This window comes from Ochlerotatus camptorhynchus, unplaced genomic scaffold (genome assembly GCF_037179485.1).
Source record: "Ochlerotatus camptorhynchus isolate MF236.1 unplaced genomic scaffold, CSIRO-AGI_Acam_v1.1 ptg000276l, whole genome shotgun sequence".
In the NCBI taxonomy this organism is placed as follows: domain Eukaryota; kingdom Metazoa; phylum Arthropoda; class Insecta; order Diptera; family Culicidae; genus Ochlerotatus; species Ochlerotatus camptorhynchus.
In genome coordinates, this window is record NW_027040765.1 from 105345 (window position 1) to 128788 (window position 23444).

The window sequence follows — 23444 nt, forward strand, 5'->3', positions numbered from 1 at the left end:
AAATAGGGAAGGCTCTGTAAATTGGAATTGAAATTGAAGTACACGAACACTAAAAGAAGATCAGTAATTTTGACAAAGTAGATGCCACTGCTGTCAGCAGTAGTTTCGTGTCTGCCATCGGTAAAGGATAAAGAGGGATAGCAAACCACACTTTCTCTTTCTAAGAAAACGATGTGAAACGGAATCATTTTTGTGTCAAGTCAACTCTCCTCAGCTTAATTTTCACATGTAGTGAATAGTCGCTCAATCTCGAAGGAGCTTGTAAAATCAATCACGCGGGATCTTGAGAGCGTATGAGAGCGGAAAAATATCATTTGATTGCTGATTTTGCCAACACTGCTCTCGACAGCAGAATACTTTCAAACCAGAACATACTGAAAATTGTCATTGCTGCACATCACAAATCTCTTCGCTTTTCGCATTCCACCTTCATCTCTTGAACCGGCATTTCTTTTCTTCCTCGAATTAATCAACAACGAAAACCAATCGCAACACACTAAAACAAACAAGATCGATTAATTTTTATACGTGTTTTTTGTTTAATTTTCTTCATTTTTACTCTCCACTTTTGATCATAGGTATTCTTCTCGAAATTCACTTCTCTCTTGCTCTCTAATTGCTGGGGGGAGGGAAAGGGTGGTAGTGACGCAGCCGTACTTGCGCATGCGCTCTTCTACAATAGAGGGGGAAATGCACACTCACAATCCTATTACAAATTGCTATTTTTCATGTTTTGTTAGCGAAACTCATTCATAAATCTTGCGCTTGCTTACTTGCGTACATATTGTTGTTTTCATCATGCGTAACACTAGCAGAATATATGGTAGTAGTAGTAATAATAATAATAATAATCATACTCCATCGTACACCACCAGCTTTATCTTCTTCATCATCGTAATCATTAACTGAATGCATTCTCTGCTTTTTACCATTTATTTCCATTTTTATAATATAGTTTGTAATTTTTCTCTCATTTCAATTGTTATAATCAATAGCATATAGTAGTATTCATCGTGAATTTAATTCGATTTCCTTGCTTAAGTCCTACTGCGAAAAGTAGTTTGCATGTTTGTCTAGTAATTCAAATATAGCTTTCACTGCGCTCCTCATAGCGAAAATTCTCCCGTGCGGTTTTCCTCTCTACTTTCTTGCAAAATAAGAAACTTTCTTTTTTTATCAGATAAAATAATTCAAACGAAACACTCCAAAAAAACAAAAAAAAAACAAACGCTCACAACAATCAATCCGAAATTATGTTCATATTTATTGGTTAAAGATAATTTACTCGCAGTAGAGGATCTACTTTATCGCCTGCAATGAACACCGCTCGCATTAGTTCTCATGAATGCCACCGGCGTCGATGGTGCCGCTGCTGCTGGTGCTGGCGGTGGTAGTGCTGCTGTTGGTGGTAGTGCTGCAACAGCTGCTGCTACAGGTGCCACCATAGCTTAGCAACGGTCGAAGCTCGTCGGTAACACAAACTGCACGATCCTGCCCATACCAGCTAGCAGCGACCATCGCCCGCTGCTGCTGCCGCGAAAACTCAAAGCGAGGATTTTTCTTAGCTGCTATACCGGCAGCACTGGGGCCCTGAATGAGCTCTCTCTTCCGCACGTTCTCTCTTCTCCTGCATTGCTGACGACTGAAGAAGCCTATATCCAAAACGAAAATCAAACCGAATAGAAAACCGTGTTGCCATCCCTCGCCGCGAGCGGGTCGGTAAAGAAGAGTTTCTTTAACAACCGCACGACCAGCGGAATCGAACCCTCAAACACACCGATTAAATATAAATTCTTCGTAACAAATCTCTCTCTCTATCTCTCTTTCTGCTTTCTTCGGTTTCGTAAAGGTATATTTTACTCTCAATCTCAGGAACCAAACTCTTATAAAAAAAAAACTACATGCGCGCATATGTGAGTTAAAACTTAAAACCGAAATTGGGTTAAAAGGAAGGCGGGGCTTGAGAAAATAAAAGGAACAATCCTTATTCTTGTGATCCACTTTCATCCACTTAAAAGCTAGCACTTCTATTTGCTCTCGCATCGAACGAAAAAAAAAAACAATCCGAAGGGAGATGCAACGCGTCCTCTATCTCTCGCTCTTTCTCTCTTACTCTCGCTCTCTCTCTCTTTCTCGCTTTCTTAGCTTATACTGTATCTCTTTCATTTTGTTCTAGAGTTAGGATTAAGTTAAAACATTTTCCTCATTTTCAAGAAAATCAAGAAAGTCCCTTCGTTCTCAACTATCTCCCTGTGTGTGTGTGTGTGTGTTTGTCTGTGTATTGGGTGAGTGTGAAATGTAATCAAACTGTTAAAGTGTGGGTGTGTATGGTTCTGTGAGTTTTTTTTCTACTAGGGGATAAATGTGTAAGCGTTTCTTTTCAACTACTACAAAGCCGAAGAGGAAAACCGGTCAGTGTCTATGGTCGATTCTGTTCTCCTCTTCCGGTAGGACCTCCGGCAGCGGCATTTCCATTACCTGATCCGTTCCACGGTAGATACTCCTGTCCGGAGCCGGGACCGCCCGAACCCGGTCCAGCCGGATTGCCCGGCCCGGCACCGCTGCCACTTTGTCCCGGTGCGCCCGGTCCTCCGGGGCCACCCGATCCCTGCGGATTGTTATGCATCTGGTTTCCAATTAGGCTCCACTGACTGAGGGCAGCGGCGATGATGGCCGGATTGATCGGCATCTGATTGAGGTTCATGTTCCCTCCGGTTGGACCACCATGGTTCCCGATGACACCGGGGGCACCGCTATTGCCACCAGCTCCCGCCGCTCCGCTCGATGCTCCACCCCCACTCAGATGATTCCCACCCATCCCCGCTGCCGACCCGTGATGACCCCCATGAAGACCCGCTGCGTTTCCCTGGCCACCTCCGTTCGGGCCAGGGCCCGTCGAGTTTAAACCCAGCGCCTGTAGGTTGGGCATACTGTCAATGTTGCTGTTGTTCTGACGATTCTGCTGCGAGTACTCGTTGTAGTTCCAGATCGGTTGGTTCTGCGGCAGATTGTTGTATCCACCGCCGCCGCCGCCGCCACCACCGACTCCGCCACCACCTCCACCTCCGTGGTGATAGTTCGAATTCATGTTCGAATGAGACTGCTGGCTTCCGTAATCCGATCCGGAAGATCCTCCGCCGCGCCCACGCTCATCGTAGTTAGAAAAGTTTCCTCCCATCTGGTTCTTCTGCTGGTTACGATTGTGTTCCGGACGCGGCGAAGCCGTCGATACGTAAACGGACGCGCCCTTGATCAGGTGATCCTCACCGCACAGGCTCTGCGCCACATGTGGATCAATAAACGTTACAAAAGCGAACGCTCGGAACGGCTTCGGAATGAACACATCCGTAACTTCTCCGTACTTGCTGAAGTACTCCCGGATGTCGTCCGAGGTCATTTCCTCCGTCACGCGACCCAAGAAAATCTTGCTCGGCATCTGGTGCTGCATCTGGTCCTTGCTACTCGGAACCTTCACATCGCACCAACGACCATCGATGAGATGTCTCTTGGACAGTGCTTTCATCTGCGACTCAAATTTGGCGAACCGAATGAATCCGTAGCCCTTGGATTGTCCCGTTTTGGGATCCTTCTTGATCTGTACCACCAGCAGATCTCCGAACGTATCAAAGTACTCACGTAGACCTTCTTCGGTCGTCTTCCAAGGCAATCCCAGTACGATCAAATCCGTCGTCGTCCGGTTACGGTTCTCGATGCGCTTGGTCTTGGGCGTGGAATTCTCCAGCTTGTCATCGCTCTTGCGTTTGTTCTCCTTGGGGAACACACAGATGTAGATGTGGTTACCCCAGCCCTGCTCCGGCGAGAACGGGTGCAACTTGTTATCGTTCAACCGCACCCCGCGGATGGCCTTATTGTCCGGATTCCGGTACTTGAGCCCACAGGCACCGTAGAACTGGGCCTGCAGCGTCGACAGCGACAGGGTACCGTCGTCCTCCAGCGGCAGCTCGACCGCTTCATCGCCTTCCTCCTCGACGACCAGGACACCTCCGGGGATCATACCCATGGGATCGCCACCGTGCTCCGTATCCATCGTCGTTCCTAGCCGACTACCTGGTCCGAACGGGTGGTAATCCGTTGACGCAAACAGCGTGTTGCGTTGCCTAGAGAAGATAACCGGGCAGATCCGGTGTAGAATGGTCCAAAGGCGGGAGGGGAGATTGCAAAATTGGACCCGAGTGGGATGAGGGGAAAAATGCGTTAGATTTGAGAGGGAATAACAAATTGCATGTTTGGTGAGAGTCTGGGAAACCCCGAAGCAGCGTGGTAGGAATAACATTGATCTTTTACCGCAGAACGATGATAACGGCTATCGCCGGCACTAGGCTGCTGTTTCTGTAAGTCAAGTCACTTGAAGTGTAATGCTACAAATTTAACTTAAATTGTATAGGGTAGACGTACCAGTTATGGCTATACGTTCCCATTATGGTGTGTTCCAATTATGGCCTATGGAATTCCATAGGCCATATTTGGAACACACCATAATGGGAACGTATAGCCATAACTGGTACGTCTACCCTACTTCTTTTTTTAAATCATAATCGCCAAAAGTGCAGGAACCCAGCGATGAGTAAAATTTGTCCCATGGTTTCCTGTGGAAAACCTAAAAAATCTGCCGGAAAATGAGGAAATTGACGAAAATTTTATTCAGTCTCGGAGTAGTACCAATAGACTGAGTGAATCCAATCTTTACTTTTCTCAAATTCGGGAATTTTTCCCTGGAAAATCCTGGAAAAACCTGGGAAAACATGAGACAAATTAACTCATCGCTGAGGTTCCTGCACTTTTGGCGATTATGAGTGAACTAAACTCAAATTTGAGTCGTTCTCATTCGCCGTGCACCTTTGTTTCAGACGTCATTTCGATTAGATGAGACGTTTTCGTGCTTCTTAAAATACGACTGATCGATGGGTGACGCTGCTAACCGCACGACAACAAAAGCCCACCAAATTTGGGGGCAAATTCAAAGAAGTTTTAACAACCTTAAAATTATTTCGGAGAACTTACAAACGACCCGGCTTTTCTATAAAGTTTGCTGAAGACACACATTTGCTAGCATATAATTTTCATTGATATGTGAACCGTTCTTTATGGGGATCACATAGGAAATGCATACATTTAGGCGTTTCCTGGGCAAGTTTTTGCGATCATCGATGATCAACCAATGATTTTTGTGAATTTTGAGAACTTCTACCGATTGGATATGCTTAAAATTTGGCATAAATCGAGATTTATAATCATTGGAACTAACTCTTTGATTAATTTGCAGCCGCAATAATTGATGACATGCTAAATCATGCATCGAAAATTACCAATTTCCCATACATTTTTGTATGGCGAAGGTAGAAGAAAATCGCATTTCCATTAATTTTTCCTAGGTATATTATGCAATTGGTTCATTCTTAGGTTTATATTTATAATGTGACTTTTAAACACACATGATTTAGAATTAATCTGATTCTTTAAGTTTGGAGGAATGCAAAAAAGACAGAAAAGCTGTTTGTCAAAAACGGGAAGGAACCGTATTTTTTTAAGATTCACACATTTTAAACGTGGTAAACACCAGGTATGTAGTTCAAGCAGTAAACGGGATGTTACTATGATTGAAAGCGACGTGTGAAGGAAACTGCAACCAACTCGATATAAATCTACAGAAAAGGCTTGCTTAATCGCTTAAAGTTTTCAACTAGTTCATGATCCGTTGCTTACCTCGATTTACTCACTGATACGAGAAGAGGTCCTTCATCTCCTCCATCTTCATGGTGACCAGCAAATCTCGATTAGCAATTTCCCGGAATTTTCGAAATTTTCCCGGTTTAGCGATATACATTTGAATGAAGCATAAAACTAAATGCGATTGAGCCGAAGGTTAAAAATGGGTAATTTGTGAAGGGCTGAACACAATGATAGCGGCATAGCGGCAAGCGCATATTTTCCAATACACTGAAATCCGTTTGACAACCCATAATGAGCGCGTTGCGGCAAAAGCGGCATTGTACTAAAACTCGTTTTTTCTACATTTTGAAAAAACGCGGTGCGGTTGAGCCTGAACCTGAGAAGTGCTCAATGTTTTCAGATGTATTTTTTGTAATTTTGAATTAACCAGAAACTTCAAAACGTGAACCAAATAATCATCAAAGGTAGTAAGTAAGTAGTCAGAAAAACTGTTGGCCGCATCCGGACATGTTCTGGGTACCCCCGGTCAGTATTTTCTCGAACCAACACCCTCATACGCACCTCAAATTACATCAGAATTCAAAAATAAGATCATTGGTGGTTATATTAAGTACTCAGGACCACGTTGGCCACATCCGGACATGTTCCGGGTACTCCCGGAGAAGTGGTTAGATTCTTCTTGTACCAACGCCCTCATGCGACACATCAAATTACATGAGAATTAAAAAATATTACCATTTTTGGCCATATTAAGTACTGAAGAACACGTTGGCCAGACATGTTCCGGGTGCTCCCGGGGAGTTTCATAAATTTCCCAAAATTTTCCTGAGGCCAATGCACACTGGGCCAGGAATGCAATCTAGCGGAGCAAAATTAATAATTCTGAAACGAATTATTCCCGTGACTTAATGTCTTCGGCAAAGTTTCTCATCATAATAAGGACCATCTATTGACATGAACAAATAGTTCAAAACTCTTTCGCAAAGATGGTGCCACAATCTAACTTCTTTCTCTGACGTTTTGGAGACTTGATGTCTTCGAAAACAGTAGGCTACGGAGTTTTGACTTCTCCAGAAGAGTTGTTTATTTTATCAAGTTAAACAACTTTTGCCTAGGTCGTCAAGTCTTCAAAACGCCATTTAAATGCATTGAAAAAAGTTATTCTCTCAAATTTATGTCTTCAAAAGAATTGTTTATTCTGTCAAGGTTAACAATTTTGCCAAAGACATCAAGTCTCCAAAACTTCAGAGAAAGAAGTTAGATTGTGGCGCCATCTTTGCGGAAGAGTTTTGAGCTATTTGTTTATGTCAATATATGGTCTTTATTATGATAAGAAACTGTACCGAAGACATTAAGTCGCGGAAATGCTTAGTTTCGTAGTCATTAATTTTGCTCCGCTAGATTGCATTTCTGGCCCAGTGTGTAATGGAAGTTCTCTGGAGTTCTCAGAAATTCCCTGAAATTCTCTTCAGAACTACTCTGAAGTTCTCCTCAGAACTGCTCTGAAGTTCTCCTAAAACTACTCTAGATCTTCGATGAAATTTTCAACCTTTTCCTGAAATGTACGAAGTTGTCTGAATATTCTCTTGAAGATCTTTGAACTTTCCTGATATTCGGGACTTCTCTAAAGATATCGTTACTCCCCGAAATGCTTTAAACTTCTCAATCAATTAGAGTTTTCAGGACTTCCCAAAAATTGATGGAACTTCCTTAAGCTCTCGAAGTTTGTTTACCTAATATTCATAATTCTGGATCAACAATAGAAAAGGGCCCATCAGCATTTGTAAACAAACCGTTCCAAAGCCCATTCCTCATAAATCGAAGGCCGCTCACACAAACCAACACCATCATCGTGTAGGTAGAAGTTTCCCCTATCTGATGATGGTGTTGGTTTGCGTGGGTGGCCTTCGTTTCGTGAGTAAAGGGCTTTGGAATGGTTTATTTACAAATGCTGATGGACCCTTTTCTATTGTTGATCCAGAATTCTTCTGCGAAGCCCTAATAAAAAAAACAGGATAACCCAAATGATAGAACTATTCCACAAATGGTTTGTATGATACCCGGAACACGTCGTTAAGCAAAATAACCATAAAAAATATTAGGGAGCTCTCGATATTTCCCCACGGTTCATGGTACTTCTTAAAAATACTCCCAAATGTTTTGAAGTTAATGTAATTTCAGAGACGATCACTGAACTTTAAAGAATCAATCAGATAATCCCTCATATATTTCTTCACTATGTCAGCTGAATCAGAGATGATTCAAATAACCGGACGACTTCATGACGGTTAGCTAGTTTGAAGATCTTCAACTGATTGCAAGTGCAAGAAACGACTCTACTTATCAACAAAACCATACGAAAATCATGATAAAGTGTACAATTTCCGATAAACGTATACTTTTCAAAGATATCACACAGCTCCATGATTAAAAGTATGTAATACAAGCACCAGTGCAGGCGACACCTAGGTTTGATATCCAAAACCACAAAAGTGACGTACTAAAAAATATTCCATACGATTTGACAGGTAAGATAACGTCATTATCATTTCCATCTGCTGGTCGACCGTAACGTAAATTCATCAATCAAAATTATCCCGTTTTCGTGGTTTCGTGACATCGGAAGAGGATAAATCAATAGATTTTGCGCACATGCATTGTGGGTAGGAATGCGGCAAAGCTGCAGCGGTTAGCGCAATGTTAGTACATTGCGCGTTTGCCGCTGTACCGCTATGTCACTGTCATTGAATTCAGCCCTTAAGACAACAGCACCTTTTCTGGATCTTGAATTTGGTTCTGCAAACGTGTCCGAAGTCTTCGCTCAAAGCTTCACAGGCTTTTGTTTGATTGAGAGTTCTTTAAAGAATCCTTATATAATAAATGTCCCTTGAAAATGTCTTTAGAACAGTCCAGAAATTCCCAGTAAAACACTTCAAAAAATTCTTAAAACTCGTCCATGGATTCATTTCGAATTTCATACTCTCGACCAACAATTGAAAAGGGGAAATTTTGTGGCCGAGAATTGTCCTCAAATTTTGTTCAGAATTATCTTGCACTTCTTTCTAAATTCTTCTGGAAATTGCATGGAATTTTTATTGAAATTCTCTAGAAATTCCATTCGAAATGCACTTGGAATTAACCTCGGAACTTCCTTATAGATCTTCGCAGAGTTATTTTGGAACTGTACCCTCAAAATTTGCTTCCCTTGGTATTTTTCACAATTTCCGGAATCCTCTCTTCACTCTTGGGAGTTCTATTAAAAACTCTGAGATTTTCCTAAAGCTCTCTAGCAAGTATTCTCTGAAATACCTTGGTGTTATCTCTAGAATTCATTCTAAAATTTGCTAACTTTATTTTGAAAAAAAATTCAAAATTTTCTTAATAGTTGTGACTGTATCCTGAAAATCTTGCCCAGTCCAAGGGTCTTGAAATCTTATTGTTTTTTTTTCCCGGTGACTTCTGGTTTTCCTGGTTCACTACTGGTCACTCTGCGTTTTACATATGAAACACTTTATTTTAATTCCATTATATTTGTTTTACCTTGAGCACGTTTTGAGACCCAGCTCCGCAAGAAAATTATTCCGGATAATACGCTTAGCCAAAGGCTAATTCGCGGGCGGATTCCTCCAGTGGGAAATCGTAAAAACATCGCTTTCACCTCCAAAATTGTGTAAGTTAATTCCATCTAAATTGCAATAGCAGCAACCAGGGCTCTACATTTTCGAAGCTCTAAAATGAACTCGTGTTTTGTTTCTCTCATAAAACGTGTTCAACAAGACTATCAACAAGAAACGAAAATGAAAAAGAATCACGCTTAGAAGGTAAGGCTGGCTGTGGATCTTCTCGCCGTTGCTTTGCTCATCGCTTTCAATGTAAGTAACGTCGATTTTCTAGTTAAACGAAACCTCATTATGGCTTTCAAATCCTTTCACGAATACTGCTCTTTAAATTTGTTTAAAATGCGTTATGTCCCGTTTTCGTTATTTGTTTTTAGATAAATATGTGGATCAAAGAAAAATTAAACATATTACTTCAAGTGTTTTCACGTGAGAAATGCTTTAAATATATATTTTCATTTTTCGTCATATACGTCATGAAACCTCTTTTGATGTGTTCGCTCTTTCGTTTTGATTGGTCTTTCGTTTCACCGAAGCTTGAAAGAAAGACCAATGGAGCAACGGGAGAAAGAGAGACAAGCGATTGAACATTGTTTTTATATCTTTATTAAGGAGAATTTCAGCCCTGGGCTAGTTCGTCTCCACTACTACGATTGAACATTTAACTACAACTTAGCTTCTCATCATTGTTTTTAACTTCTCTGAACTTTTTCCGACTTCCTACAGTTTCCACAATTTTCCTAACGAATCTTCTCTAAAGTTTTAACAATTCACTGAATTTCTCTAAACTTCTTTAGAATTTATGTAATTTCGCTGCTCTGGAATATCTCTGCTCTGAGGATATCTGTTCTTTCTTGAAGTTTCTTTAGCTTTTTAGCGAGATCATTATCTTTCTTAAAGTTCTCGAAACTTCTCTAAAGTGTTTTCACTTCTCATGACGCTTGTTGTATTACCCTGCATTTAATTGAACTTAATTCTAAAAATGTTTAAGCTTCCGTGAACTTCTGAACTTATGTGAAAACCTCAATAATTTTCTTAACATCTTTTAAGTTCTTTGAAAATGTTCGAACTTCTTGAAATTTTCCGCTAATTTAGTGAAACTAAAGGAACTGAAATCCCCTTAAATTCCCCTTGTTTTTGGAGGTTTACTAAACTTATTTGAAATGCTTCCGAAATGTCCATATAAGTTCCTTAAGTTCTCGGATCTTCCCTTAAGTTCCATAGACTTTTATGAGGTTCTCGAAATGTTTCTGAAGATCTCTGTACTTCTTTGAAGATTTCGAAGTTATTCTGAAATTTCAGGAACTTCTTTAAGCTCCCGCAATGAAACAATTAATATAGTTCTATGATTTTCACTGAAGTTCTCAAAATTTGTCAATTTTCTAAACTAATTCAAAGCTTCTTCAATAGTCTAAGCTTTCCTGATGTTTTTAAACCTGCCCAAAATATTTCTCAATTTCCTTAAAATTCTCTAGACTGCCCTGAATATCATAATATTTTTTTTTAAGAACCCACAATTTTACTGGAATTGATTGAATTGCCTTTGAGTTCTACAATTTTCCTTAAGTTTTATAAAGTTTATAAACGCTCACAGAACTTTGCCTTAAATCATTAATCCTCCCTGGAAAGTCCAGCCCTGAAGTTTTCTATGCTAACCTTAATTTCTCAAAATTTATCAAATGTTCCGGTAAATTTTCTGATATATATTTATAATTCCCTGAATCTTCTCAAGTTTTCAGATCAATCATAGAATTCTCGAAATATCCCATAATTCCAAGGAACTCCTTGTTAGTCGCTGCAAATTTCCTTAAGTCAATGGGATGGGAAGTACTCTGAACTGTACTGAATACAACAACACAATCTTAAAATATCTAAATTTCTTAGAAGTTCTCTGGAATTTCTTGAACATATCGGTGCTTGCTAAAAGTTCTCGTTTTTTTTATTAATGGAACTTCGTTGATGTTATCTAATCAACTAAGCTAAATTTTCGAAATTTTTTAGATCTTTAAATTGCCATGATATAACAATACTCTCACATTCTTGAAACTTCTTTTCTCTTCTCTTAAAGGTTTCTGCAATTTCCTTGAAATTTTTTAACTGCCCTTTAATTCTATGATCTGTCTTAATGTTCTCGGAGTTTCCCTAAAGCCGAAGACATCATATCAAGAAGACTGGCAACTTTCCCTAAATCCAGGCGATAGATACAGTAGTGCTGCACTTGGGCGAAGGTGGAAGCAGCGCATAGAAATATAGGCAAATACACAAACCGTTCTTCTGAGGTTGAAATCTTTCCTATCAAATTCGTTCGAAGTTTTTACCTTTGAGCAACAGATGGCGCGATTTTGACTGTCTCATACCGATCGTATGAGAAAATGGAAGAGTTGCCAGTCTTCTTGATATGTTGTCTTCGCTAAAAGCTCTCAATTCTAATGAAGATCTCGGTTCTGCTTTAAAATAAGTGGAATTCTCGTGAACACCTTTAAACTTCCCTGGAATTCTCTAGGCAGCCTTGATAGCCAGCTGCTTGCGGGGAGCCTCACTACGCGGTGATTGAGACCGGATGGAATTCAACTTTGAAATCTGTGTTAGGGAAATTGCTTTTCGCAGGCAATCGGTGATAATTTTAATTATCATAGCAACAGTTGAACATTCGCGCAATTTGAAAAATGATAAAGTCTTGAATTTCACAGATGCGTAGAAATATTTCTGATCGATTGGTAATTAAATTATTGAAATTGGTCCAGGGGCAACTGAGTTATTAACGTTCAAAATCTTTCATAATTTTGTTACATGTTCCATTTTCGGTTTTCACAAAGTCAAAGAAACCCAAACGACCCAGCGGCGAACTGGCAGCGGAAGAAAAGCGAAGACGGCCGACCTCGTGAACGCAAGGAAGGATGAGGGATTACTTCAAGCGCAATCCGAACCTTTCGATTAGGAACGTGGCCAAGAAGGTCAATTCTTCCGTCTGGTTCGTCCAGCAGACAATGAATGGGGTCGGACTTCATGTATTCAAGGTAAGGAACCGAACCGATAAACAGAATACGGTGGCCAAATCCCGCGCCAGGCAGCTGTACCACGAGTGGTTGGTGCAGCCGAAATGCATCGTAATGGACGACGAGACGTACATTAAAGCGGACGCCAAGCAGATCCCCGGCCTGGAGTTCTTCATCGGCAAGTCCCGCCTGGATATTCCGGAAGAAGAAGGTCGACAAATTTGCCGAGAAGTACTTAGTGTGGCAGGCGATCTACTGGTGCGGCAAATTCAGCAAGCCGTACATCACGACCGGTACCATGAACGGTCAAATATATAAAGAAGAATGCCACCAGAAGCGCCTGCTTTCCTTCCTCCGGTCCCCCGGAGGTGACACTCTGTTTTGGCTGGATCTGGCATCGTGCCATTACGCGAAACCGGTGATGGAGTGGTACGAAGCCAACGATGTTGTTTTTTGTGCCGAAGGAGGCAAATCCACCAAACTCGCCAGAACTTCGCCCCATAGAAAAACCGGTGAATCCTTATTTTTGAAGTCAATAACGGCGCCGGCCACGTCCTTACGGTCATCGGGGAGGGAGATGAATGTTATTTCGACACCCGTTGTTACTAGAGACCGAGTATACCTCTGCATCTCCACGGTTGTCACGGGAAGGACGTTAGATCTGGTTTCCCATTGGAAAGTGATGCGATATTTTAAGGCCTAGTAAACAAATGACGCGACCCCATCAACTAAGTAATATATAGGGGCTTGGGTTCTAATCCACGATCTTCTACTCAGTAAGCAAAAACGGTCGCTCTAAGGTCACCGTGCCCCATATATCACAACAAGCTACGACCGACGATCGTTCATCATCGGTTACAAGAAGCTATCAAAATGAAATGACATCCCCGAAAGCAGTTAACAATGTCTTCCGAACCAGATCAAGCAAGTTCTATTATTCACGATTGCCTGGGATAAATCAACTCCGTAATTTAACGAGGCTTGGGTTCTAACCCATGATCTTCTGCTCAATAAAAAAAAGTTGTTCTATAGCCACCGTGCCCCCTGCATTACCACAATCTACGACCGACTTAACAAAAAGCTATTCAAATGAAGTGACGTCTCCGAAAGCAGTTGAACAATGTTTTTTTTTTCAATCCAATTTAGCAAACACCCTTTCCAAAAATTCCAAACTCAACATACGCATCTAATCGCAACAACCGAACTACACACGACTTCAAAATATTTTCACAAACAAATACCATGATGAGATTCCACATATCTCATAAAATCTTCACTGTGAAAAACCTGGACTACCTATTGGACTCCACAATTGATAGGGGGGTGAAGAAGTAGGCTTTGAAACCAAAGGTACATATGTCTAACATACAGAACGTAGTGCTATTGCCGGACCTACGAGGAAACCTGCTTTCGGTTCAGAAGCTCTCGCAGGTTGAAATCAACGTGTTATTCACAAGTCGTGGAGGTCAAGATCGTGCGGAATTCCAGAAGGATGGAGAACTGATCGGTGTAAAGGGTGATACGGTCAAAATTTGGTCAATATCAACTTGACGTATTTCTTTCAATTTTGCATTTAAAAAACCTGAACACCCCTCATTTTGAAGGTGTGTGTGTGTAGAATGTTGCTCCTATTTTGATTTTGGAATTCACTCTTCAGTTGTCAAAATGCCGTCCAAGCAAGAAGAGCAGCGTATCAAAATTTTGCTCGCGCATCGCGAAAATCCGAGCTACTCGCATGCAAAGTTGGCAAAATCGCTAAAAGTGGCCAAATCAACCGTTACAAATGTAATTAAAGTGTTTGGGGAACGTTTGTCGACAGCCAGGAAGTCTGGATCGGGGGGAAATCGAAAACCGGAAGCCGCTGAGACGACAAAGAGAGTTGCCGGTAGTTTCAAGCGAAACCCTAACCTCTCTCTCCGAGATGCCGCAAATAAGCTGGGTGTATCGTCTACAACCGTGCATCGAGCCAAAAAACGAGCCGGACTATCGACTTACAAGAAGGTAGTGACTCCAAATCGCGATGATAAACAAAATACGACGGCCAAAGCGCGATCCCGGAGGCTGTACACGACGATGCTGACGAAGTTTGACTGCGTGGTAATGGACGACGAAACCTACGTCAAAGCCGACTACAAGCAGCTTCCGGGACAGGAGTTTTATACGGCAAAAGGAAGGGGAAAGGTAGCAGATGTTTTCAAGCACATGAAACTGTCAAAGTTCGCAAAGAAATATCTGGTTTGGCAAGCCATCTGTATCTGTGGCTTGAAAAGCAGCATTTTCATAGCTTCCGGGAGCTGTCAACCAAGAAATTTACGTGAAAGAGTGTTTGAATAAACGTCTGCTGCCTTTCCTGAAGAAACACGGTTGTTCCGTACTGTTTTGGCCGGATTTGGCATCTTGCCATTACGGTAAAAAGGCCATGGAGTGGTACGCCGCCAACAACGTGCAGGTGGTTCCCAAGGACAAGAACCCTCCCAACACGCCAGAGCTCCGCCCAATTGAGAAATACTGGGCTATTGTCAAGCGGAACCTAAAGAAGACCAAAAAAACTGCTAAGGGCGAGCAGCAGTTCAAGGCAAACTGGCTTTCTGCGGCGAAGAAGGTGGACAAGGTGGCTGTACAAAATCTGATGGCAGCGGTCAAGCGTAAGGCCCGGCAATTCGGATTTGGAAAAGCGGAAGCCTAACTGAATATTTTTCCTGAATTTTATACTAATTGAACTTGAAAAAGAAATTTAATTTGATTTTTTAAATAAACGATTTCACCGATTTACACGCGTTTTCCCTTGACCAAATTTTGACCGTATCACCCTTTAGTGTTGCTGCGTTGAAATTTGTACCAGCTGGAAATTGGATATCGGTACTATGGGACAGCGTGACCGAGACAAGCAAATTGTGCCATCTTCGCTTGGGCCATGAAAGTCAACAAGCTTTGAACAATCTTGTGAAGCACGAAAAGGGCTACAGGTTTTGTGGAGAAGCTCAATTCAATTGGTTTTTGCGATACGTGTGTGATGGACAAGCAGTGTCGGGAACGAGTTGACGGTGTCAGAGAACGTGCCACACATAAGTTGAAGTAATCTACCCAATCAAGCGCAAATCAGAGGTGTTCCGTTGTTTCGGGAGTATGAAGCTCTGGCTACAACTCAATGGCAGACAAAAATCTGAAAGCTCACCGTGGATCAAGACCGGGAATTCTTCTCGAATGCACAACGCAATTACTACAAGAAGCGAGGCATTCAAGTTCAACCAACGGTAGCTTATTTCCCTCAGCAAAACGGGGTAGCTAAACGTTTAAGCCGGACCCTGGTTGAAAAGGTAAAATCAGTATTGATTGACTCGCCGGTTCCGAGGACCATGTGGTCAGAGGTGGCTCTAACAGCAACGTACCTCTTGAACCGTTGTCCTACGGTGGCATTGGCTGGACATGTAACCCCGGCCGAGAAATGGATGGACGCCAACAAGATAAGAACTTTTGGGTGTAAGGCTATGACATGGATCCCCAGAAAGCAGAGGAAAAAGTTGGACCCCAAGAGTCGCGATTCGATACGCGATACGCTCCGCATGGCTCTGGGACAGAGAAGCAAGAAAAATAGTGATCGCAAGAGATGTGAAGTTCAATGAAGAATGTTTTCCATATGCAGAGCAACTTGATGAAGCATCTCAACTTCCCTTGATGATCTCCACACTGCACGAGCCAGAGAGGGAGGGATCAAACAACCCTGTTGAAGATCTACCACGCGTTGAAGGTCCTGTTGATAAGTCCGTTGATGAAGCTTCTTACGAGGAATTGAAAGAGAAAGTAAATCCTCGCAACAAAGAAGTGCCGCCTGTCAGGAGTCAACCACTAGGCGCAGCGAACGGGAGCGCGCAGGCTCCCAGGTAAGTTGCTAGATTTTCTAACCGTATTTAGAGCAACCTCTGCTGTTGGAATTTCTGATTCACCAGATCCACCATCATCCTACGAGGAGATTGATGGACGTGACGATCGGAACCACTGGCTGGCAGCTGTCCATGATGAACTGGAATCGTTGATGAACCATACCGAAGTTCTGGACAGTCTAATGTATATTATGATGTCGACCCGACCGGACATTTGTTTCCCGTTAGAATATCTCGAACGATTTCAGCACCAACCAGAACAACCACATTGGACTGCTTTGAAATGGAATATTCTCGGAGCCATTATTTGGATTTGCTGACGCAGACTGGGCAACGGATACCATGGATCGAAAGTCGCTGAGTAGATTCTTATTCCAGGTTTATGGAAACACAGCCTCGTGGTCAAGCAAGAAGCAAACGACGGTGGCCACCTTCTACTCTGAGCATTGAGCGCTGTTGTGGCAGAATCAATTTGGCTATCTGGACTCTTGTGCGACCTGGGTGTGAAAACATCAAAACCTCTGACCATCTATGAAGAAAACCGTGGCTGTATAAGGATGGCCCAAAACCTGGAGTGCAAACGAGCAAAACACATCGACATAAAGCATCATTTTATTCGTGACCGCATCGCAGCCGGACGTGTACGGGGTGAACTTGTTAGAACAGACGAACAATTATTATCACGAAAGCTTTGGACGATGGAAGATTCGAAAATCTACGCCAGACTATTGGACTCCACAATCTAGAGGGGGGGTGAAAAAGTAGGCTTTGAAAAGTTGCCAAGCACTTGTGGACGATCAAAAGCTGGCATTCCCAAACTAGCTCCCAAGCTGTGAAGAGCACATTTAGAACCTCATAAACGGTAGTTGTAGTTGTTACGGCTGTGTATTTGCCTGTCTGCACATCCGACTAGTCCATATATTACATTAAATTCCTTTGAGGTTCTCCAGGAATTATTCTCAGATTTAATTGTAGTTAATTAGCATAGATTTTTTTTTAAATTATCCTCAGTATTTCCTCGGGTTTCTTCTTTGAATTACCTTGGAGTTTGCCACAGCATTATCATGAAATAATCCTAAGAATTCTATTCCAAATTTTGTCAGAATCCCTATTCCTTAATTTCTACTCAAATCTATCTTGGTATTCTCCTTAGGATTCACAGTGAATCTGGAGTTCCTCAGAACTTTGCAATCCTTTTTAAAACGCGCTTGGAATTATCCTCAGAATTTTCATGGTGTTTTTCTCAGAACTAATTTGGAACATTCATTGAATTTGGAGCAGGAATCCTCCTCGCAATCGTTAAGGAATCATCCTCAGATTACCCTTAACATTCTTCCCAGTACCCTCTTTTAAATTCACCAGGAGCACTGCACACAATTGCCTTGGAGTTCGTCCAACAACTAGCTTGGAGATTTTCTCTTAGAAAGAGAGGTTACTTTTTTAAAAAGATTTTCAATCTCGAGCTGGTTCACCTCTGGAACAACTTGGCTAGCTTTTCAGAATGTGTGCATTCTATAGTAAAGCTGACTCCAATTACACTATTGAGCGTAATTCAACACCAAGTTAGGACCTCCAATGAACTCTCCAACTTCCCATAATGTTGTCAACTAGTTACGTTCCGGATGCCTTCGTCGCCAATTATGGTCAAGTCGCGATTGAAACTTTTGTCAACGAAATGGCATGCTTACCATTCCGAAATTGGTAGCAGCACCATGCGGTCCCTCGATTCTTCCTGGCCTAGTTACTTCGTATCAACGTTGCCTAGCCGGCCTCTCGTTCGCTCGAGGAAAGCAGAGTACACAGTCGACCCCTAAAAATAAACTTCGTGCACGGCACAACACAGCGGCGCAGTGTGCATCGCCGAAAAAATATACAAATTTTATGCAAAGGTCGCCGTGTGTTTCCCTCCCCTTATTTCATAAGAACCCATGCCACAGCAGCAAAAAAAAAGATCAATGTTATTCCTTCACGTACACGCTTCGGGGACTCGCTCAGCTGAATAATAGGAAAATATTGGTCAGTGTACAGGGTAAAAAGAACTCACTCTAAACTCGTTCTACCGAACACAAATTTTCAGCTCTTTCTCTCGCTGTCGCCGCTCCTGCTGCTGCTGCTGTCGTCGCTTTTCACTATCCGGGTGGCGGTGGCAGAGCCCCCTCTAGAATACGCACTCTCACACACTCGGGCTCGCAGCAAATAATTCGATTTCGAAATCGATTTTCTGTTTATATTTACAAAAATGTGTTAACTACTCTTCGATTGTTCCCCGGGAGTGACAATCAAAGGAGGTCTCGTCGATGACCTATTTTCTACCCCTCTAGTACACTATAGTAGGCTAGGTATCTTTCCACCACTGATGCTGCCGTTTACGTTTTTTTTTTTTAATTTAGGGGTAGAGACAGGGAAGGTGGGTGGTGGTAGGTAGAGACAAGACGTAGTAGTAGAGGAGGAACGGAAAAAAAACTGCTCCCAATCGCGCACACGGAGTGAAAATCAAGATGGAGGAACCACACTCTCGTTCGTCGCTGTAGCCACAGTCGTCGTCGTCGTCAGAAAATTGAAATCCGACCAAGCCACAATCTCGCACTCAGGCACGCACTTTACACCTCAAACACCGGAAACCACTTTCGGACGTTTCCTTTTTTATACCTTTAGCATATTGGCCGTAGAAAATCACTCGAGAAAATTTTCTTCTTCTTCCTGTTTTGTACACTGCGGATTCCACTCTGCTGCAAGTTCGCCTTCTTTTTTCACAGTCAAAAATTTCGCGGACCGAAAATTCCCTTTCAGGTAAATATAATTATATAGGTTGCTTCAACAGGACACTCTCTCGCTCGCGCCGCGCACTCAAACCGTCCCCGATTCCTCGGATTTCCGAACAAATTCTCAGCAGTACTTCTTACGTAACGAACCACAAAACGCGGACGCACATAATCCGATGATGCTGGCCAGGGAAAAGAAAACGGGAACCTCTCGGACTCAATACTCTCGTCGACTCGCTCAAACGCCCCGTAATCGCAAAAAATCGCACACCGCACGCACCAAAAGCACAAACCACCGCGAACTCGACTCACTCGAACGAATGCTGCAAGATGAATGAAAAAGCTCTCGCACTCGGCTCGTCGGCTCTCCTCTCCGGGTGCCAGGAAGATGGCCGCCGAACGGTGGAAGAAACTCAAAGTCGAAAGAGAAATGGCAATGACAGTTGAGCAGAATGGATAATGCAGGTACGTACTCCAGGGAATGCTGAGGGGTAGGATCGTATGGCAGTGAAGTAGTAGAGCTATGGTTTTCTTTTATTACTAGCTGAGTGTGCCTGGCCTTGCTCGGGATTCAATATTGCACAGCAAAAAAATTTAATATCGATCAATGTAATTCAAGCTGATGTATGAAATAATGATGTCATAGCAAAAAGCAGATACAATATAACGTCAATGGATGTAATTTTACTCGCAAAATCGATGTACATCGTACAAACAACAGTACAACCAACAATCAATACGAAACTAACGATTTTAAATTGGCTCACCACTTTAGTAGCCTATTGGTCCCAAGCAAACGATTAACGTACCCTATTCTAGTTGAAATTCTATTACTACACTATGTTTGTTTTGATTCACTATGAAAGTTTGACAGATAACATCAGGGGTGTGTGGATTCATGCAGAACATGCAGGGGTGAGTGAAATAGCTTGGGACTGCTTGGGACCGTTGTTCTGGTACTGAGTGAGCCAAAAATAATAATGATTTTCTTCGGGACCCAGTGGTCTTAGAGTTACCTCTATGGTACAACCAACAATCAATTCGAAACTAACGATTTTAAATTGGCTCACCACTTTAGTAGCCTATTGGTCCCAAGCAAACGCTTAACGTACCCTATTCTACTTGACTAGCCTATTATTATTATTATTTATCTTTATTAGGGAGGCATTGACTAGCCTATTGGTCCCAAGCAAACGATTAACGTACCCTATTCTAGTCTAAATTCTACTACTACACAATGTTTGTTTTGATTCGCCATGAAAGTTTGACAGATAAAATGAGAGGTTTTTGGATTTTCTTATGTTTCGAGGGGTGCTTTCTGCTTTCTTGCAGATTTCTTGTCGTCTGAGGTTGAGTCAATCGAAGTTCACATCTTCACGGATGCCAGCGAACATGCTCCGTCGATGACTACTCGCAGATACGCTATGTCTTGATCGAAAGGGGCACCGTTGAAGCGCCAGTCAATCCCGCGACTGGAGTTGAAATTGGCTGTACTTGGAGCGCGGATGAGTCAAACGATGATCGCCACGCATTCACTGAAAATCGATCAATGCGTACTGTGGACAGATTCACGAACGGTTTGGAGTTGGATCCGGTCTGACCAACATAAATACAAACAGTTTGTTGCGTTCAGGATGGGAGAAATACTGGAGTTGACACGAACGACGGATTGGCGATGGGTTTCAACGAAGCAGAATATGGCGGACGTCTTGACGAAATGGCATCGAGGTAACGATCTGGAAAGCGATGGAGTATGTTTCACTGGTGCACCGTTCCTACACCAGCCCGAAGACCAGTGGCCGACTATGGAGGTGCCGATCGAAGAGACGTACGAGGAAGCCAGGGGCCACTTGACATTCTATCAACAATCAATACGAAACTAACGATTTTAAATTGGCTCACCACTTTAGTAGCCTATTGGTCCCAAGCAAACGATTAACGTACCCTATTCTAGTTGAAATTCTATTACTACACTATGTTTGTTTTGATTCGCTATGAAAGTTTGACAGATAACATCAGGGGTGTGTGGATTCATGCAGAACATGCAGGGGTGAGTGAAATAGCTTGGGACTGCTTGGGACCGTTGTTCTGGTACTGAGTGAGCCAAAAATAATAATGATTTTCTTCGGGACCCAGTGCTCTTAGAGTTACCTCTATGGAACTACCCCGTAACGCATGGAAAAAGTGTTAAAAATTCGGTAGATTTGGTTGAGCAGCTAGAAGGGTTCAAGGTGAGATTTTGGTATTGTTTGATGTTGCAGCACTATTCCCTAGCGTACCAATCGCCGACGCTTTAAGAAGCCTGCGTCAACATCTAGAACGCAGTCGAGCGCCACACAATCACATCCAGGCTTATCTGCTTGTGGCTAAGGTATGCATGAACCAGATTTTTTTCACTTTCAGAGGGAAATTTTACAACCAAACGTTTGGTCTAAGCATGGGCAGCAAACTTTCGCCTCTCCTGGCGAACATCTTCATGAGTGACTTTGAAGCCGATGCTGAAAAACACAAGTTTTTCCCACGTGTTTGGAGGCGCTATGTAGATGATGTTTTTGCACCAGTGAAAGAACGGCTACTTAGAACAAACTGTAAGTCTACTTAACTCCCAGCACAGTTCAATAAAATTCACGGTAGAAAAAGAGGTGGATGAGAAATTGCCCTTTCTGGATCTAATGATAACCAGAAAGGAGGACGACACCCTGAAATTTGGTATTTATCGCAAACCGACGTCCACCGATCGCTACATTACTTCCGATTCCAACCACTTTGGAGCTCAAAAGCAAGCCGCTTTTCACTCCATGACACACCATGTTTACAATGTACCCATGGAGGATGACGAGTTTGCAGAGGAAAGAATTCAAATCTACAAAGCGGCTGAAGTGAATGGGTACGAAAAGGAGTTCGTGGACAAAATTCTCCGAAAACAAAAACGAAAGAAGCACCGACAAGAAGAATCAGTCTGCCGTTCTATCCCAAAATTACGAATCCAATCAAATCCACACTCAAGCGACAAGAACTACAGGTAGTACACAAGAGCGACAACACTTTGCGTGACCTGTTGTGTAATTTGAAAGATAAAGTTCCGCCGGATGAACAGTCTGGAATTTATCAAATTCCATGCAAGGATTGTCCTTCAGTCTATATTGTACAAACGCGCCGCAAAGTAAAGGTCCGCCTAAAGGAACATAAACATGCTGTAGACAACAGAAAATCAAATGAATCAGCTGTGGCAGTACACACAATTAGCTTAAACCATAACATTGACTGGAAAGGTGCAAAACTCATTAAATCCGTCAGAAAAACTACACATCTAAACGCCTGGGAACTCGCCTGGGAATCATCATTTATCACCAATGCTGCTGAACCATTAATGAATGAAGATGAACCCCCCCATTACATCCTGCCTTTTCAACCTGACAAATCTGAGAATCCAGTAGCTTCTCTTCTCTTCTTTTTGGACGTGTACGGAACAACGTATGAAAATCCAAGTAATCAGTCGGACATTGTCCCGTAGATGGGCAGCATCACGCCCGAAACCGGTCGACAGTAAGGTAAATTTTAATTTATTTTAAAGTTGTAAGAACGATAAGTGTTGTGTCTTGTCTCGCGTCGCGTCTTGTGAATGTCTTGTCTCGCGTCGCGTCTTGTGAATATAGAAAAGATTAGCAAATGAATAACCACCACACGCCAAACAGATGAGAATGTTTTCATTCGGTTATGTAAACGAATAAACATTGAAGGGCAGTGTAGCGTTCATAGTGACCTTCTAAACAAGGAAGTTAAACGGCAACAAAGCACAGAGCCATGCAGAGTAGCAAAATTAAAAACCAAAATAAACAAATGAAGACGCCAGAGTATATCGCTACGTTCGAACAAGGGATATGACTCATGAGAGAGACAAGAATATATGCTAATGAATTAATGAATGAACACTATGTACTAAGAATTAAGAGGGAGAAAATATCAGCCACATGGAAAGTTCTATTAGCAGGCGGGTTCAGGTAACCTAAGAGAGGCGGTTTGGTTCGCTGAGAGCATGAGAGTACTCATAGAGAGAGAGAGGAGTTGCATACAAGTTATGGCAAGAATTGTGGCTTGCTAGATACAGGTATGATTGAGAGGAGGGTTCTAAAAAGTAGGAGAAATAAAGAGAGTATAAGTAATAAATGGTTAAATACATGTGAGAAAAAAGAACCACTGTATCGTTGATTCTTATATTGCATATGATCTGAGAAGAAATCCATATAGTAAAAAGACCCGAAGTTTTATATACTATGAACGTTTTTAGAAGAACTAAGAGGAAGGGGTTAATAACTGAGAGGGAACATGAGCTTATAGACTGAGAGGTCTCTTCGTCAACGCGACTTTCTGTTTTTGGAACCACGGAGCCAATTCGAGCAATCAGCAACAACTTTTTTTATATGTTCGACTTCAATGTATCAGCTGACGTGTTTCGTCATCGGCTACTTGGAATTTTCCGTACCGTTGACCGTAACT

The 23444-nt window shown here is 42.3% G+C and overlaps 2 protein-coding genes across 2 annotated transcripts in view; both read right to left on the bottom strand.

Moving 5' to 3' along the window:
• The window catches only part of LOC135706246 (3-hydroxyacyl-CoA dehydrogenase type-2-like), a 28481-nt gene extending 9189 nt beyond the window's left edge, over nucleotides 1–19292 (bottom strand). The window contains exon 1 of the mRNA XM_065227815.1: nucleotides 18835–19292. Within this exon, the coding sequence (XP_065083887.1) occupies nucleotides 18835–18843 (9 nt within the window). The 5' untranslated portion in view covers nucleotides 18844–19292. The remainder of the gene's footprint in view (nucleotides 1–18834) is intronic.
• On the bottom strand, nucleotides 516–18407 carry LOC135706235 (TAR DNA-binding protein 43-like). Its single transcript, XM_065227802.1, has 2 exons — nucleotides 18230–18407; nucleotides 516–4118 (listed from the first exon to the last, which is right to left on the bottom strand). The coding sequence occupies exon 2, from the start codon at nucleotides 4046–4048 to the stop codon at nucleotides 2420–2422; it is 1629 nt and encodes a 542-aa protein (XP_065083874.1). The 5' UTR covers nucleotides 4049–4118; nucleotides 18230–18407; the 3' UTR covers nucleotides 516–2419.
• Nucleotides 19293–23444: the final 4152 nt, after the last annotated feature.

Coding starts and splice junctions, on each gene's coding strand:
- LOC135706235 (XM_065227802.1), bottom strand. CDS start 4,048: ATGGATACGGAGCACGGTGGCGATCCCATGGGTATGATCCCCGGAGGT.